The 17,410-nt window shown below is 38.1% G+C and overlaps 1 protein-coding gene across 6 annotated transcripts in view; it reads left to right on the top strand.

The window, feature by feature from the left end:
• Positions 1 to 17,410, top strand: part of LOC108415999 (ribonuclease inhibitor-like) — a 49,201-nt gene extending 31,791 nt beyond the window's left edge. For all 6 annotated transcript variants that reach the window (XM_037543595.1, XM_037543592.1, XM_037543591.1 and 3 more), the window contains one exon: positions 14,872 to 17,410. In XM_037543595.1, coding sequence (XP_037399492.1) covers positions 14,872 to 15,395 — 524 coding nt within the window. In that variant the 3' untranslated portion in view covers positions 15,396 to 17,410. The remainder of the gene's footprint in view (positions 1 to 14,871) is intronic.

The following is a 17,410-nucleotide window of genomic DNA, read 5'->3' as shown; positions in this document are numbered from 1 at the left end:
CATATCACTTCATTTGTAACACTGAAGATGACGTTCAGGACTTAAAGCTCAAAAACGCCTCTGACAGTAATTTGAGGATAAAAACCTTTATTTTACAATTTGTTTGGTCATCACTGACCAGTCCTCCTAAAGACCCATCCTGCTTTGCAGCATCAATTCTAGACCCCATTAAAGTAAACAGAAAGAGAAAGAAGCCAGAATAAGAGTTTCTCATGGTCAGTCTGGTGGTCTGTGTGTAAAGTGTGTTCAGCTCCAGGTGAAAACAGCCAAAGCCCACCGTTCCTCCTGGTTGGATGAGTGACTAGAGAGAAGACCTCCTTGCTACTGATTGGTCAGCTGTGATAACATATGGTGTTCTTAAACGTGCAGACTGATAATGTGGAGCTTATTGTTCAGACTAGAGGAGAAGTTTTCAGTCCCAGTGCTTCACAGACGTAATGAAATGTGAGCTTGAGGGAGTTTAAGAGGCTGAATGCTCCTTTATACAGCAGAGTAACATCTACACAACTTAGGAGCCGAGACAGGTTTGGTGTCTGAACTTTGCTTTTAGTTTTAGTATTAGAGCTACAAAGCTAATGTAGCTAAAGTTAAATTAGCTTTGTAGCTCCAGTGCTAAAGCTAAAGAAGCAAACTTGAGACACCAAAGAGGTTTTGGCTCGTGAGGCTTGTGAGGAGGAAACTGGATGAATGTGATTTTTCAGTGAACTGTTTCTTTAGTTTCTAAACATTTTAAAGTAAAACAGAGTAAAACACTTTACGGCTGTAAAAACAGGACGATCAGTTCTGACAGTCTCACAGTCCCAACTGTGTTTGTATGTGTAGTCACAGCATTTAGCAGCTTGTCTGTTTTCATCACCCAACTGAGACCAGGACCACATTGCTGCGCTGAGTCAGACTGTATTCTGACTGTCTAACAGCTTCAATGATGTTTTTACTGGAGCCCCTGTCAGTGAAGACCCTCCATGTCGTTTAACATCATATAGATTCTAACTCCAGTCATCCAGTCCTAATTGAACTGTGAATAGTGTCTGATGAATATGGAAAACATGCCACTCTTCACTGCCATAACACTATTTAACCCCATTTGGATACAGACACCTTTCTGAAAACTGAGGAATTCTGTCTCTAGTTCCTCTGTTTAGTCTGGATGTTGTGATGTGCTGCAGGGCATCACTGATCGGGGTGAATCTCCGCCGCATCATCAATCTGCATGAACATGTTGTTGGTTATTGACCTGCTTAGTCAGCAACAGTCAAATGAATAATTTCAGTGTTCCACACTTCAGCATGTGTCTATTAAGGCAACATTAGGCAGGATAACAGGTAACTGGGACATTATTTTCCGAAACTCCAACAGTGTTTTTATTTAAATGTAAATATGGAGCCCTTCATTAGCTGGATCAGGTGCTCTGGGGAGCTGGATTAAGAGACACAGCCTTCTACAAATGAAGCTCTGCACGGTCATGTTTACAGCATCACTCCTTCCTGCCGTGCTGCTTGTCTGGTTGCTGCCGTTACCGTTAGCCAGCTGCACCAGACTCAACAGCAGCAATGTATTTATTCCCTTTATACCTAAACACGGAGACAAACAACAGATCATCATTTACACTAGAGAAACACAAAGAACACGAGAACAATCAGCTGATGGTGGCTTCTTGTCCAGATGTTCTGATCCACCTTAAATGATGCACATTTACACAGGCATCAGAATGTAACTGTGGTGTCGTTTAAGGTGGAACGGAAAATTTGAAGGAGAAGCTGGTGAAGAAGAACCCAACTTCAGCTTCATGTTTGCACTATTACACGTTCACAGACTGCCCCAGAATCTAAACTACAGCCATATATTATTGAGCCAACTACTATTTGTAGATTAATCATTTTGTAAAGAGTCCAAAAAGTAAAGTAAGCTAGCTAGCATTGTCTTTAAGGGTATTAGCATTTATGCTAACCTCTACAGATGTTTATTACTCATATTTTGACTTTGGCCCAATCAGAAATATACAGTTACACTTATATGTGGCGGCCCGTTATGGTGTACCAGACTACACCACCCCTGGTTTATACCGTTAGACCCATAAATATTTGGACAGTGACACAATCTTCATGATTTGGGCTCTGCATGCCACCACATTGGATTTAAAATGAAACAAGAAGCAACTGAAGTTTAGACTTTTACGTTTAATTCAAGGGGTTGCACAAAAATATCCTATGAAATGTGTAGGAATTGCAGCCATTTTTCTGCAAAGCCCCTGAAATGAGGCTCAAAAGTAATTGGACAAATTAACTTTACCATAAATAAAATGTTCATTTTTAATACTTTGTTGAGAATTCTTTGCAGGCAATGACTGCCTGAAGTCTGAAACCAGTGGACATCACCAAATGCTGGGTGTCCTTTGTGATGCTTTGCCAGGCCTTTACTGCAGCTGTCTTCAGTTGTTGCTTGTTTGTGGGTCTTTCTGCTTTAAGTTTTGTCTTAAGCAAGTGAAATACATGGTCTAACGGGTTGAGATCTGGTGATTGACTCAGCCATTGCAGAATATTCCACTTCTTCGCCTTAAAAAACTCCTGGGTTGCTTTCACAGTAAGTTTTGGCTCATTGTCCATCTGTACTGTGAAGCGACGTCTAATCAACCTTGCTGCATTTGGTTAAGTCTGAACAGAAAGTTTATCCCTGTACACATCAGAATTCATCCAGCTGCTACTGTCTTCTGACACATCATCAGTAAACACTGGTGACCCAGTGCCATTGGAAGTCATGCATGCTCATGCCATCACACTGCTTCTACCATGTTTTACAGACGATGTGGTGTGCTTTGGATCATGAGCCGTTCAAGCCTTCTCCATACTTTCTTCTTCCCATCATTCTGGTACAGGTTGATCTTAGTTTCATCTGTCCAAAGAATGCTGTTCCAGAAGTTCCAGGTTTCTTTAGACGTTTTTTGGTAAAGTCTAATCTGGCCTTTCTATTTTTGAGGCTGATTAATGGTTTGCACCTTGTGGTGAACCCTCTGTATTTGCTCTCATGAAGTCTTTTTGTGAAATGTTTTTCTTCACCATGGAAAGGATTCTGCGATCATCCAACACTGTTGTCTTCCATGGACGTCCAGGCCTTTTTGAATTCACAAGTTCACCAGTATCAAACTGTTGATTTGGCCACTCCTAACATTTCTGCTATCTCTCTGATGGATTTGCTCTTTTTTTTAGCCTAATGAAGCTCTTCTTCACTTCCATTGAGATCTCCTTTGACTGCATGTTGTGGGTTCACAGCAACAGCTTCCAAATGCAAATGCCTGGAATCAACTCCAGACCTTTTACTTTCCTAAGTGAGGATGGATTAATGAAGTAACAGCCCATGCAGCCCACAAAATAGCTTTTGAGATAATTGTCCAATTACCTTTGGACCCTGAAAAAGAGGCAGCTACATATTAAAGAGCTGTAATTCCTAAACCCTTCCTCCAGTTAGGATGTGAATACCCTCAAATTAAAACTGAGCGTCTGCACTTTAGGCTTATGTTGATTATCCAACTGTATCTTGAATATGTTTTGGTAAACGGCTAAAATACCAAAACTTGTCACTGTGCAAATATTTCTGGGCTTAACTGTACTTAGAGTAAAGGGGGACGATGACGGAAGATCATTTTCTCAATGACGCGTGAATCGATTCAACGAAAAAGAACAAGGAGAAAAAAAAACATTCCAGCAACACCTGCTAATCACTCCAAGCTCACTGCACTGCAAACTTCTACCATTCAAGTGAACACTGCAGTCCATCCCCAAACATTCCTCCCAAACTCCCTGGACTAGACTTAACCCCACGCAGACTGGACTATAACTAAAGGAAAAATAATAGTCGTAAAAACTAGAAATGTGCCTTTCCTGAAGGAAACACAGGATAGTTGCGCAGCGGATACTATGGAAGTCGATACAAGGAACGAGGGATGAAAAAAATACATATGGAAGAGTGCGGATGGCTGTTAGTTAAAGTCATGCATGGAACGGTTTATAGTGTTGCAACCAAAGTATTTCAAACTACAACAGGTGACCTGTTTTTTTGATGCCTGATTACTTGGAGCTTGGATCAGACTTTTGGCTGTACATGCAAATTAATCATTACAATAAATTTAGGATTATGTGTTTGTGGAGTGATTTAATTCTTAATCCCACTACTTTTGGAAAAAACATTACATGTACGCAACTATAATAATAATATAAATCGGATAACAGTGTAGTTGTGCATTGCTTTAGTAATATAATAACTAAATAATAACTATAATAACTAAAACAATGCACCCACTCTGGCCAGTGGCTCACAACACACTAAATTTAATTTAAATCTCAATTAAAACTCATAAAAACTGAATAATTAAAGTGCTAAGAGAACAGCAGCTGGCCCAGGGTGTACGCTGTAGTCAGTCTGGGGTACTAAGGCCAGCGCTGTAAACTGGACGCTGCAGTTGGTGCTGACTTTGCTGATTCTCCAGGCTACTTGGATCAACGTAGTCGAGACTGAACCCGCAGTTCCAACAACACGGAACGCCGGCACCAAGACACCCATCGACTTAGCCTAGCAGCAATGAACCAAAACCTGCCACCAGGACCCCAAGGTGTTTGTATATATGCCTGATCCCATCCTAATTACTGACGTAGCCCACATAGAAAAACACAAACAGAAGGTGCTCCACTACACAGGCTCCATATGCATTAACATCCAGTGCATTAACAGGTAGTTTATCAGGGGAGAAAACAGGGATAAAAAAACAGGAATTGTGGAAAAATACATCAGATTCCACAAATAAATAAATAAATAAATAAAAGGCTTTAGTGCACAGATCATTATACACAGTGCAGATTCTGCATTAATTAGAAATGAAACCTCATTAAGGGCTCATGTTTAATTTAATAACGATAAAGGAGGCTATTATTAACTGTGTGAACTCCAAATCGGCTGTGTCCCAATACGAATAAGCCTCCTGAGTGAATCCGTCAGCAGCTGATCTACAGTCCGGCTGGTTTCTATGGAGCATCAACATGGATCATTTCAGCTGACCGACACTGCACTGGACGTTTAGCTCCAACACGCTTCACTTTAATTAGGATGTTTTAAAGGCGTCATTAAAATGGAAACGACTACAAATAAACAGATTTTAGCCGGTATAGATCATCTTGGTACGCGATGGATCGACTGAGATATTTGATTGATTATTGATTATTTCATTTATTTTTATCTGTCAGCGCTGCTGATGGAATTGAATTAACCTGTGCAGTGGTGCAGCATCTGCATTTTGAAAACTCCAGTCTTTTGTCTCACAGTGCTGTGAAAAAGTATTTGCCCCTCACTCGATTTCTTCTATTTTTGTTCATTTGTCTCATTTAAATGTTTCAGATAATCCAACTAGTTTTAATAAAGATAAAGACACACAAGTAAACACAAAATGCAGCTGTGATGTTCAAATGGGAGCTCCTCAGCCTGCAGGTTGGGGTTTAGATCATCCTGTCAGTCCAGGTTTCAGTTGTTTGATATGATTACAGAGTTGATTTCTATAGAGACAGTGAGACCATCACCATACAGAAAGACTGAGCTCCATCAATATATATTAAGAATCCTTCCATAATCTCACTGCAGCTCCCTGAATAGACCTTATAAACAAATAACACTTCAGGGACACACAGAGCAGCGTAAGCGCAATAGACACATATTACTGGATATCCTACTGTAAGTGTTAATCCTCTGGTAGAGTCTAAAACTGGTTTAAAGGTAGTTCTTAGGTACTGATGAACATGTTAGACCTTTCCCAGTCTCTCATTAAGCCCTCACACAACAAACACCGCTCTTAATAAAGTCGTGAGTTTGTCCTACTAACATTTTAATGTAAATCACTCATAATAAAGTAACAGTGAACAATAAATAATGAGAAAGTAACAGAGAATAATAAATAATGATAAAGTAACAGAGAATAATAAATAATGATAAAGTAACAGTGAATAATAAATAATGATAAAGTAACAGAGAATAATAAATAATGACAAAGTAACAGAGAATAATAAATAATGATAAAGTAACAGCGAATAATAAATAACGATAAAGTAACAGTGAATAATACATAATGATAAAGTAACAGAGAATAATAAATAATGATAAAGTAACAGTGAATAATAAATAATGTTAAAGTAACAGTGAATAATAAATAATGTTAAAGTAACAGTGAATAATAAATAATGATAAAGTAACAGTAAATAATAAATAATGTTAAAGTAACAGTGAATAATAAATAATGATAAAGTAACAGTAAATAATAAATAATGTTAAAGTAACAGTGAATAATAAATAATGATAAAGTAACAGTGAATAATAAATAATGTTAAAGTAACAGTGAATAATAAATAACGATAAAGTAACAGAGAATAATAAATAATGATAAAGTAACAGTGAATAATAAATAATGATAAAGTAACAGTGAATAATAAATAATGATAAAGTAACAGAAAATAATAAATAATGATAAAGTAACAGTAAATAATAAATAACGATAAAGTAACAGTGAATAATAAATAATGATAAAGTAACAGTGAATAATAAATAACGATAAAGTAACAGTGAATAATAAATAACGATAAAGTAACAGAGAATAATAAATAACGATAAAGTAACAGTGAATAATAAATAACGATAAAGTAACAGAGAATAATAAATAATGTTAAAGTAACAGTGAATAATAAATAATGTTAAAGTAACAGTAAATAATAAGTAATGATAAAGTAACAGAGAATAATAAATAACGATAAAGTAACAGTGAATAATAAATAACGATAAAGTAACAGAGAATAATAAATAATGATAAAGTAACAGTGAATAATAAATAATGTTAAAGTAACAGTGAATAATAAATAATGTTAAAGTAACAGTGAATAATAAATAATGATAAAGTAACAGTAAATAATAAATAATGTTAAAGTAACAGTGAATAATAAATAATGATAAAGTAACAGAGAATAATAAATAATGATAAAGTAACAGTGAATAATAAATAATGATAAAGTAACAGTAAATAATAAATAATGATAAAGTAACAGTAAATAATAAATAATGTTAAAGTAACAGTGAATAATAAATAATGATAAAGTAACAGTAAATAATAAATAATGTTAAAGTAACAGAGAATAATAAATAATGATAAAGTAACAGTGAATAATAAATAATGATAAAGTAACAGTGAATAATAAATAATGATAAAGTAACAGAGAATAATAAATAACGATAAAGTAACAGTGAATAATAAGTAATGATAAAGTAACAGAGAATAATAAATAACGATAAAGTAACAGTGAATAATAAATAATGATAAAGTAACAGAGAATAATAAATAATGATAAAGTAACAGTGAATAATAAATAATGATAAAGTAACAGAGAATAATAAATAATGAGAAAGTAACAGTGAATAATAAATAATGATAAAGTAACATTGAATAATAAATAACGATAAAGTAACAGTGAATAATAAATAACGATAAAGTAACAGTGAATAATAAATAACGATAAAGTAACAGAGAATAATAAATAACGATGAAGTAACAGTAAATAATAAATAACGATAAAGTAACAGTGAATAATAAATAATGATAAAGTAACAGGGAATAATAAATAATGATAAAGTAACAGTGAATAATAAATAATGATAAAGTAACAGAAAATAATAAATAACGATAAAGTAACAGTAAATAATAAATAACGATAAAGTAACAGTGAATAATAAATAATGATAAAGTAACAGTGAATAATAAATAACGATAAAGTAACAGAGAATAATAAATAATGATAAAGTAACAGTGAATAATAAATAATGATAAAGTAACAGAAAATAATAAATAATGATAAAGTAACAGTAAATAATAAATAACGATAAAGTAACAGTGAATAATAAATAACGATAAAGTAACAGAGAATAATAAATAATGATAAAGTAACAGAGAATAATAAATAATGATAAAGTAACAGTGAGTAATAAATAATGATAAAGTAACAGAGAATAATAAATAATGATAAAGTAACAGAGAATAATAAATAATGATAAAGTAACAGAGAATAATAAATAACGATAAAGTAACAGTGAATAATAAATAACGATAAAGTAACAGAGAATAATAAATAATGATAAAGTAACAGTGAATAATAAATAATGATAAAGTAACAGTGAATAATAAATAATGATAAAGTAACAGAGAATAATAAATAACGATAAAGTAACAGTAAATAATAAATAACGATAAAGTAACAGTAAATAATAAATAACGATAAAGTAACAGAGAATAATAAATAATGATAAAGTAACAGTGAATAATAAATAATGATAAAGTAACAGTGAATAATAAATAATGATAAAGTAACAGTGAATAATAAATAATGATAAAGTAACAGAGAATAATAAATAACGATAAAGTAACAGTAAATAATAAATAACGATAAAGTAACAGTAAATAATAAATAACGATAAAGTAACAGAGAATAATAAATAATGATAAAGTAACAGAGAATAATAAATAACGATAAAGTAACAGAGAATAATAAATAATGATAAAGTAACAGTGAATAATAAATAATGATAAAGTAACAGTGAGTAATCAGACTGCGCCGCCAGCAGAGGGCAACGACAGCGAGGCGCCACAAGCACAGAGAACTCCGATTCCCACAAGCCCTCAGGCTGATTAGGCCCAACCTGGCACACCTGTGGACTCCTCTACTTAAGGCCGTGGCAAACAGCAGCCCTTTGTCCCACCTTTGTAGAGGGGTGACCAGAATGGTACTTAGTCCAGGTGAGTGTTTAAACAAAAAGAAAAAATAAGAAAAGAACACAAAAAGAAAGAGGGCTGGAAAAACAAGAGAAACTGCCCCAAAACTACTTAAAAGCCCAAAAAGAAGGCTTCAATAAGAAACAGCTCCAAGCCATAAAAAGTGTTTGTTCCTCAAAGATCAAAGAAGTGAAACCTAAAGCTGATCTTCCTCTCATAATTACAGAGGAAGTGTTTTTAGTTTTCAGATTATCTTTTATTTTACTTTTCTATCTCCACCTTTGTTTGAGCTGCTTTCAGTGTAGACAGTGTCCTGAAGTTCAGTCGCTACAAATCAAACCCTGTTCTTATAAAGCAGCATTAATATATATTATATATTATATATTATCATTCATAGTGTAACAGTGACCGTGCTGAACTCCTATGAAAACTCAGTGGTGTTTTATCTGATCAAACCAATTCATTTATTATTATTAGTTACAGACGGAATGAAGCTGGTGTTCATATTAAAATCTACAAGGTGTGTAAAACGTCACACGAGTAAAAGAACCAAACACTGTTTTAATGCCACCGTTGATTTTTGTAGTATAAATGTTACCGAATGTAATTAAAACATCACTTTATTAAAATGTCAGTCTAGACCTCACATATAGATCATGAACAGGTGTTACTCTAAACGCTGCCCTGGTCAATGTTTTAAATCTGCAGAGCACCTTTAGGCCTTCAGCTGTTCAGCTCAGCTTTATTTACTCGTAGAGTGAGTGACCTAGTCTTAGTCCAGCTCTGCTAACTGTGGAAACGCCACACCAGCATTTCTAATTATGAGCCCACCTGTATAGTTTAAAGAAGGCAGCACAAAACACAAACACACAGGAACCGTAACCTGAGCGTAGAGTCCAGCCACATTTATCAGCTCTGCACATCCAGCCGTCCAGCAGTGTGGAGTATAAACTGTGAGTGATGAGAGAAACATGCTGTTTCAGGCTTTTATCACCTTCTGAAGATTCACCCAGCTTATAAACCACTATTACTGTGTCTAAATGGCTGCTAACATTAGCTGTTAGCTCATCTCAGGTCACCGTCTCAGGACGCCACCGATCCGCTGCAGGACACACACTCACACACACGCAGGTTTTTAAGTCTTATGGGGACATTCCGTATCAAACCAGTTAGAACGTGTTTACAGGGACCACCTTTCCCTTTGCTCTAAAGAGAAGCTGGAAATGTTTAAACATATCACTTCAGATTCTTCTAGACCAACTTAAACTCTGGACACATCAACCTGACCTGACGCTCGTATTTAGGGACATGTTGAAAATTTCCCGCCTGCAGTAAGAATGTGGTTCATAAGGTCGTACCTGCTCCACCAGGACGCTGATTTAACAGTACAGGAATGAGGTCATTACGCTGTGTTAGAAGGACAAAGATGGTTTACTGGCACTTTATACACCAACACAGACATGACTGTGTGGTACGATGCCAGGATGTGCTGATTAAGCAGAACACTGTATTGGGCTTCATTCAAAGCAGTAAAGGCTGAAACACATCTGTCTCAGCAACGTTCCAGAAACAGGAATAAAATCCAGAACGTGGTTCCAACCGTGATCTGACTGGCTGCATCAGACGCTGTTCTTGTGGTTGTAGTTGGTCTTTCTCATTTGCTCTCTGTAAATATATGATCATGAGGATCAATGTGGAAGTTTCAGAAAAAGACTAGAAATGAAAACATCAGTTAATCTTGTTTTCATTCACAGTGAATGTTCATCTTTAAATTCCCTGCATCTCCATATTAAAGCTCCTTATAGCAGATAAACCGTGGAAACCGTTTAAAATGAGCACATCAGCCTGTCCTCACACATTACACTGACCGGACACTTCATTAAGTCCACCTGCTTGTTTCTACACTCACTGTCCACTTTATCAGCTCCACTGACCAGATAGTTTCTCTCTGTAGTTCTACAGTTACAGACTGCAGTCCATCTGTTCCTCTGATACTTTGTTACCCTGAGTGCAGAAAGTAGGAGGTGGACTGAATGAAGTGGCTGCCCAGTGTCCAGCTAAATGAGAGAGTAATATCATTCATACTGAAAACCTTTCCACTGTAATGAAACTCAGACATGACCACTTTCAGGGCATCAGGACACGTTTTCTGTCTCCTTTCAGGTTCATGTTCAGTTCTTAGTTTCCTCTGTGATCCAGAAGAAAACCTCCCTTATCAGAATGGACACGGCTGAATACGCCACAGCCTATGAGAGAAAACCGAGAACATGCTGACCACATCAGACCACATTAACCTCAAACACATCAATAAACACAGCCAGTTAAATATGAATATTAAACAACCATTGCACCCCCCAAATTGTCTTTGCCCCCCCCCCAAGCACAATGCAAGCAACGGCTATTTTTAAAATGATCTCTGAACCAATCACAAAAATGCATTTTGCTTTACAGCGTGAAGATATTTCCTTGCTTATTCCTGATTGGCTCTTTGAGTCATATAAAAATGGGCAGACTGCCCCAAACAGTTCAGTTGGGCAGTGTATGTTCTGTTAGTGTGAGCGAGAGGCAGGTATACTGGTAAACACTCTTCTGAGTTTAAACTGACGTCGTCATGGTAATATTTGCTTAACTGTGGTTTTTCGTTGCTTTAATGTTACTTTCCTCTTACACAGGTGTTGCTTAAAGTATTTTATTAGCCGTTAGCGGTTAGGCTAACTTGGTTCTCCTAGCACAGGTTTAAGTTTATTGATGTCTTTCTGTGCATTTTTCATTTAATAAATATAAACTGTAGAAACACTTACAATGCATCGTTTTTTGATCTAAAAACAATCAACTGACCGTGTGAGTGTCACACCCGAGGGCTCCTCCACACCATGTCAAACACCACCAGCGTTAGCTGACTGTGCTCTTCCCCCGCGCGAGCCGTCGCGGCTCATGGTTTAAACGCTTCCTCGCCATCACAGCCAGTATTAAATGCTTTTCAGAGCGAACTTTTGGCCACACAGCACGGGCTTTTAATCCGAGCTGGTATCGGTCCAGGCCATGGCTTGAGTGTTCTGTAAGAAGTGACGCATGCTTTTGCTTTCCGTGTCGAATATTTGAGGGTAAAATGAGAGAGATTTAGCATTCACAAAGCACGGCTATACAAACTGGAAAGCGGCACTTGACAATGATAAAGGCTTTCAGAAGCACGCATCCAGTCAGAGTCATGTCCGAGCTTGGCTTTGTGGGCAGAAAAGAAACAGAGAGAGTCAAGAGGTGACACCATCACTGGTCTATTGGGTCCAACCCAGACAGAGAAAAACCGCTACTATGTTCGAAGCATAGCGGATGTGGTTCGGTTTTTGGCTGTAAATGAACGGCCTTTTTGTGGTACCCAGGAGTCGAGTCAAAATGACGACATATCAGCTGGACTTTTCATCAAGCTTTTTGAATATACTTTAACCAAAGACCCTAAATTGGCAGATATAGCAAAACATATTCCTCAGAATGCAAAATATACATGGAAAGATGAGCAAAATGAGATCATTGACACGCTAGCAAAGATGGTTTTGATTGAGATTAAACACAAATATGACAATGCAGACACAGCAGGCTTTTGTATAAAGAGTGATGGAACCCGAGACAGGTGTAATGTAGAGAACCTTTCCCTAATGATCAGGTTCATCTGTAATTCTGTTCCAGAAGAGCATCTTATTGGCTTACTTGACTTAGATCAGCTAGATGCTGAATACATAACTGATCAAATACTAAAGCATCTCTCTGATGGAGGTTACTGTTCTGATCACATCATAAGTCAGTGCTATGATGGAGCAGCTGTAATGAGTGGGTTGAAAGGTGGAGTGCAGACACTGCTTCAAAGAAAACTTGGTAGAGAAATTCCCTACATTCACTGTTATAATCACCAGCTACATCTCACAGTGGTCCATGCAATGCAAGCAGATTCACGTGCTAAATCCTTTTTTGCACTTTCTAGCACACTTCATTCATTTTTCCAGCGACATTATGTGGTTCGGCGTTATGACACCCCCCCTCTCAAAAAGCTTCTAGAGATCCGGTGGACCAGTCATTTTGATGTGACAAATTGCTTAGTGCAGAATGAAGAGGTCATTTTTAAAGTTCTGTCTGATGTGTCTGAAGATTCTGATGCACCTGTTGATTTATGCACAGAGGCATCAGGGCTCTTAGTGCAGATGAGAAAACATCATTTCTTTGAAATTGGAAAGTTCCTTTTAAAAGTTCTTGCCATTTTGAAGCCGCCAATTCAATCTTGCAAGCCAATTCTGTAGACCTGTGTAAGGCTGGGGAGGTCATCTGTGCATCTCTGAGTGCTTTAAAAGATCTACGTACTGATGAATCCCTGAATGATCTGGCTATGTCAGAGAGTCCACCTTCAAAGCGGAAAAGGACTATGAACACACAGTTGACTGACAGCGTGGTGCTTTCCAGTGTAGGGCACAGACCTGGTGACTCATGTCATACACCAAATCAATCTTTGAGGAGGTCGCTTCTGGAAATTTTAGACAGAGCCATTGATGAAATGAAGAACAGATTTTGTAGAAGAAATCTGGATTTGATGACAGCTGTTAATGGTCTCCTCCCTCACGATGGCTCTTTTCTTGATCTGGCCATATTAGAGCCCCTACAGCAACTTTAGGCTCAGCTAAAGGTTTTAGATAACTGTATCCACACTGTGCATATAGAGATTTCATTTTTTGTATATAGTTTGTTTGGTTACGTTATTTTTAACTTGGCATTATTTTTACATGACCTTCTCGTTGCAAGGCAGGAGTGTTACAGCCACAATATATAGGTTTATAGTTGTGTTCAATGAAAATATGATTACTGTTGTTCATTTGCACTTATAGTCTTTACATAATTTGTTATACTGTGCATAAATACTGCATTGTACCAGTACGTTTCATAACATCAATAAAAACTTCAGTACTTTACCAGATTTTTTACCATTAAAGTGCAGTAGATAAGAATTTTCCTTATTTTATGTACTTTCATATTTTTTTCTTTTTCAAAATAGAAATGTGACGAATACCCCCCCCCCCCTTTTTTTTATAGAATTTGTATTCTTTTGTTTTCTTTATATTTTAATTTCCCAATAATCTAAATATTCTCACTCATTCCTATTTCCACGTTTGAGTATTCTCAGTGTGTGTGTAGGTACATTTGTCAGCTTTGACTTAAATTTGTATTAAAGCCTTTCAAGAAATAGAGTTGTTCTATTAGTAATGGCAATTTAATTAAGGGGGCGTATTAAAATGAAATACAATTAGATCATCTTTTTTCTCCTTTTACATAATCAACATGTATTTTTTAATCATTGGGGTTTAAGTTTTTATTTCTTTACCTCATACATCACTTTAAGCCAGTATCAATAGCTTGGCTGTCATCATTCATGCACAAATCAAGCCTTGAATATATTTCAGGCTTCAAAAACATGACAATCAACATGCCCCCTCATTAGGTTTTACTGCCCCCCCAAGCAAAGCAGTCCAGAACCGGGGCTGTGAGAGGTCCTTACAAAACTACACAAACCAACACCCGCGCTCTTACACTCACACACACACACATATACACACACACACACTCCAACAGACGCACGCTCTCTCTCTCGCGCGCGCGCACGCGATCACACACACATTCTCTCGCGCGCGCACGCGAACACACACTTTCCCTCGCGAACACACACACACACATTCTCTCGCGCACGCGAACACACACTCACACACACTCACACAGACGCACACTCTCTCTCTCTCGCGCGCGCACGCGATCACACACTCTCCCTCGCGAACACACACACACTCTCTCGCGCGCACGCGAACACACACACATTCTCATTTTCTCGCGCGCGCGAACACACACTCACTCTCATTCTCTCGCGCGCGAACACACACTCACTCTCATTCTCTCGCGCGCGCGAACACACACTCACACTCACACTCACACTCTCTCTCTCTCTCTCTCTCTCTCTCTCTCTCTCTCTCTCTCTCTCTCTCTCTCTCTCTCTCTCTCTCTCTCTCTCTCTCTCTCTCTCTCTCTCTCTCTCTAATGTCTCTTCCTGTGTGCAGATTCCTGTGACTTCACTCTGGATCCAAACACAGTGAACAGTCGTCTCTCTCTGTCTGACGGGAACAGGAAGGTGAAGAATGTGATAGTTCCCCACTTCTATCCTGATCATCCAGAGAGATTTGATTACTGTTGTCAGGTTCTGTGTAGAGAGAGTCTGACTGGACGCTGTTACTGGGAGGCTCAGTGGAGCGGAGGTGTTTATATAGCAGTAACATATAAATCAATCAGGAGGAAAGGAGGCAGTGGTGACTGTGTGTTTGGACTGAATGAAAAGTCCTGGAGTCTGAGCTGCTCTAATAACAGTTACTCTGTCCGTCACAATAAGAACGAGACTAAACTCTCTGCTCGACCGTCCAGTAAGAGAGTAGGAGTGTATGTGGACTGTCCGGCCGGCTCTCTGTCCTTCTACAGCGTCTCTGATGATCAAACACTGACGCACCTTCACACGTTCAGCACCACATTCACTGAACCGCTCTGCGCTGGGTTTTATATTTATTACGACTCCTCAGTGTGTTTAAAATAAAATCTCCTGAGTGAAACACAAACCATAAAAATATCAGGTTTGTGGGGTTTTATGTGTAAAACAGTGTAAAGATTCATTTTTACATCATTTTTATCTTCATTCTTTATGTGGCTTATTATTATTATTATTATTATTATTATTATTGTTATTATTATTGTTATTATTATTGTTAGTAATGGTGGTAGTAGCAGTTTAATATTGCCGCTTCCTAATGTGCTGGGATTGTATTCATGGTCTCTGCCTTTGGTTCCCCCCTCCCCCTCCAGGTCACTGCTGTGCTCTGAGGTGTGTGTGTGTGTGTGTGTGTGTGTGTGTGTGTGTGTGTGTGTGTGTGTGTGTGTGTGTGGTGTTTATCGCCACTGGCCTCCGTTCAACCGTCCTTGCCTGAGCCTCGCGCGCTCCAGCATTCAGGTAAACGTGCAGGTGTGTCTGGAGCGTCGGGAGCTTCATGGCGCTGCTTGTATCTTCAGCGTGTTGTTTGGTTTGTTCCTCACCTGCTGGGGCCGACGGCGCTTGGCCAATCAGGAGGCTTCTCTGCGGCGCGTCATTCATTCCGTGAGTAAGTCGCGTCTGCTGAAGCTCTTGGCTTTGATCCAGCAGCGCTGCAGCTCCTGTTTGTTTATGGTCATCAGTGGGGCCAGTGAATGTGGTGCCGGCCGACGCGCCCGCTGTATAAGCGCTATAAGCGGCCTGTATCCGGGGATAAGCCGCCGTTTCGCCTCACGGAGCCTTGAAACTCCCGGCGCCCGCGTTTAAAGCGTCGCTGATCGTTTAGCGGTCATTAGGCCGTCGGGCACTCGCATTATTGAGCGGCGGCTGGTGTTTTAATGTTTGTTCTTTTGGCTGTTCTGTGTGATGAATGTGTTTGGGGGGACTGGGGCGCCCCCTAGTGACCGTTTTAAGAACTAACTGAACGTCAGAGCAGCTGTATGTTAGCCTATCACAGCCTAAGCTGCAGCTATCCTGTTAATCTGCTGTGGGTTGCCATCGCCTTGTGTTATCCTCTTTTTCTGGGGGATTTGGCTGCTGAGAAATACTAGTGCGCTTGTTTTGTGCACTTGGTGCATTCAGTGTAACAGCTTTGTGTAGTTCAAGCCATTTTTTGGCGGGGCCTAAGATTAAGCCCAGTAACTCTCTAGCCGAGCGGCACTGCAGCCGTTGTCTCCTGTTCTTTTCTTTTGGGTGTTGAGTTGGGTTGATTGTACTGTAGGTGCTGAGAGCTCCAGGGGGCGTGGCTTATTTTGTGTTCACTTTACTTTTGGGAGTTTGTGTATTTTGGTTTGCTTCTCTTTGCACGGGTGACTTGTGTTGAGATGTTTGGTGTTGCTGAAGGTGGTCTGCCTCCCCTGGTGAGTCTCTGCCCTACAGGCTTTTTTGTTTGTATTGTATTTTATTGAATCAGCTGGCAGCCAAAAGATTTTAATGTTAATTATATTATTTTTAATAATTGTAGTATTAATAAACTTCCTAGTTTGATCAATCTAGTATTACTTTGTTGTTGCTGTTAATATTAAATGCTTATTTTTGTAGTTGTGGTGTGTGTGTGTGTGTGTGTGTGTGTGTGTGTGTGTGTGTGTGTGTGTGTGTGTGTGTGTGTGTATCTATCTATCTATCAAGTTTGATTTAAATTTGATTTTGATTAAATAAACTTTTGTTTGGGAAATCTTAGTCTTACTGTGTCCTTCACTCAAAATTCCCTGGGTGCAATTCCCAGAGTGGCGTAGTTGGCTACACTAGTCTTATTTCATTATATAATCTTATACAACTTATAGTTCTCCGTTACATTTATAATGAAACCGTCTGTATTCGTTTCTGTGCCTTTAAGACTGATATATGTAAATGAGCTGTGTTCTGATTGGCTGTGCTGTGCCTCATTTATAAAGCAGTTCAGTCTGTGTTTCTCTGGTTTGGAGATTCAGATGGAGACGATGTTCAGAACCAGTGGAAGATCTACAATAAAGAACTGATTAAACTCCCAGAATTATGATCATTTAATAAAATAAAGTGCTGATAAA

Source organism: Pygocentrus nattereri, chromosome 12, assembly GCF_015220715.1.
Source record: "Pygocentrus nattereri isolate fPygNat1 chromosome 12, fPygNat1.pri, whole genome shotgun sequence".
Classification (NCBI taxonomy): Eukaryota; Metazoa; Chordata; class Actinopteri; order Characiformes; family Serrasalmidae; genus Pygocentrus; species Pygocentrus nattereri.
The sequence above is the reverse complement of the archived record's forward strand: the minus strand, read 5'-3'. Positions and strand labels throughout refer to the sequence as shown.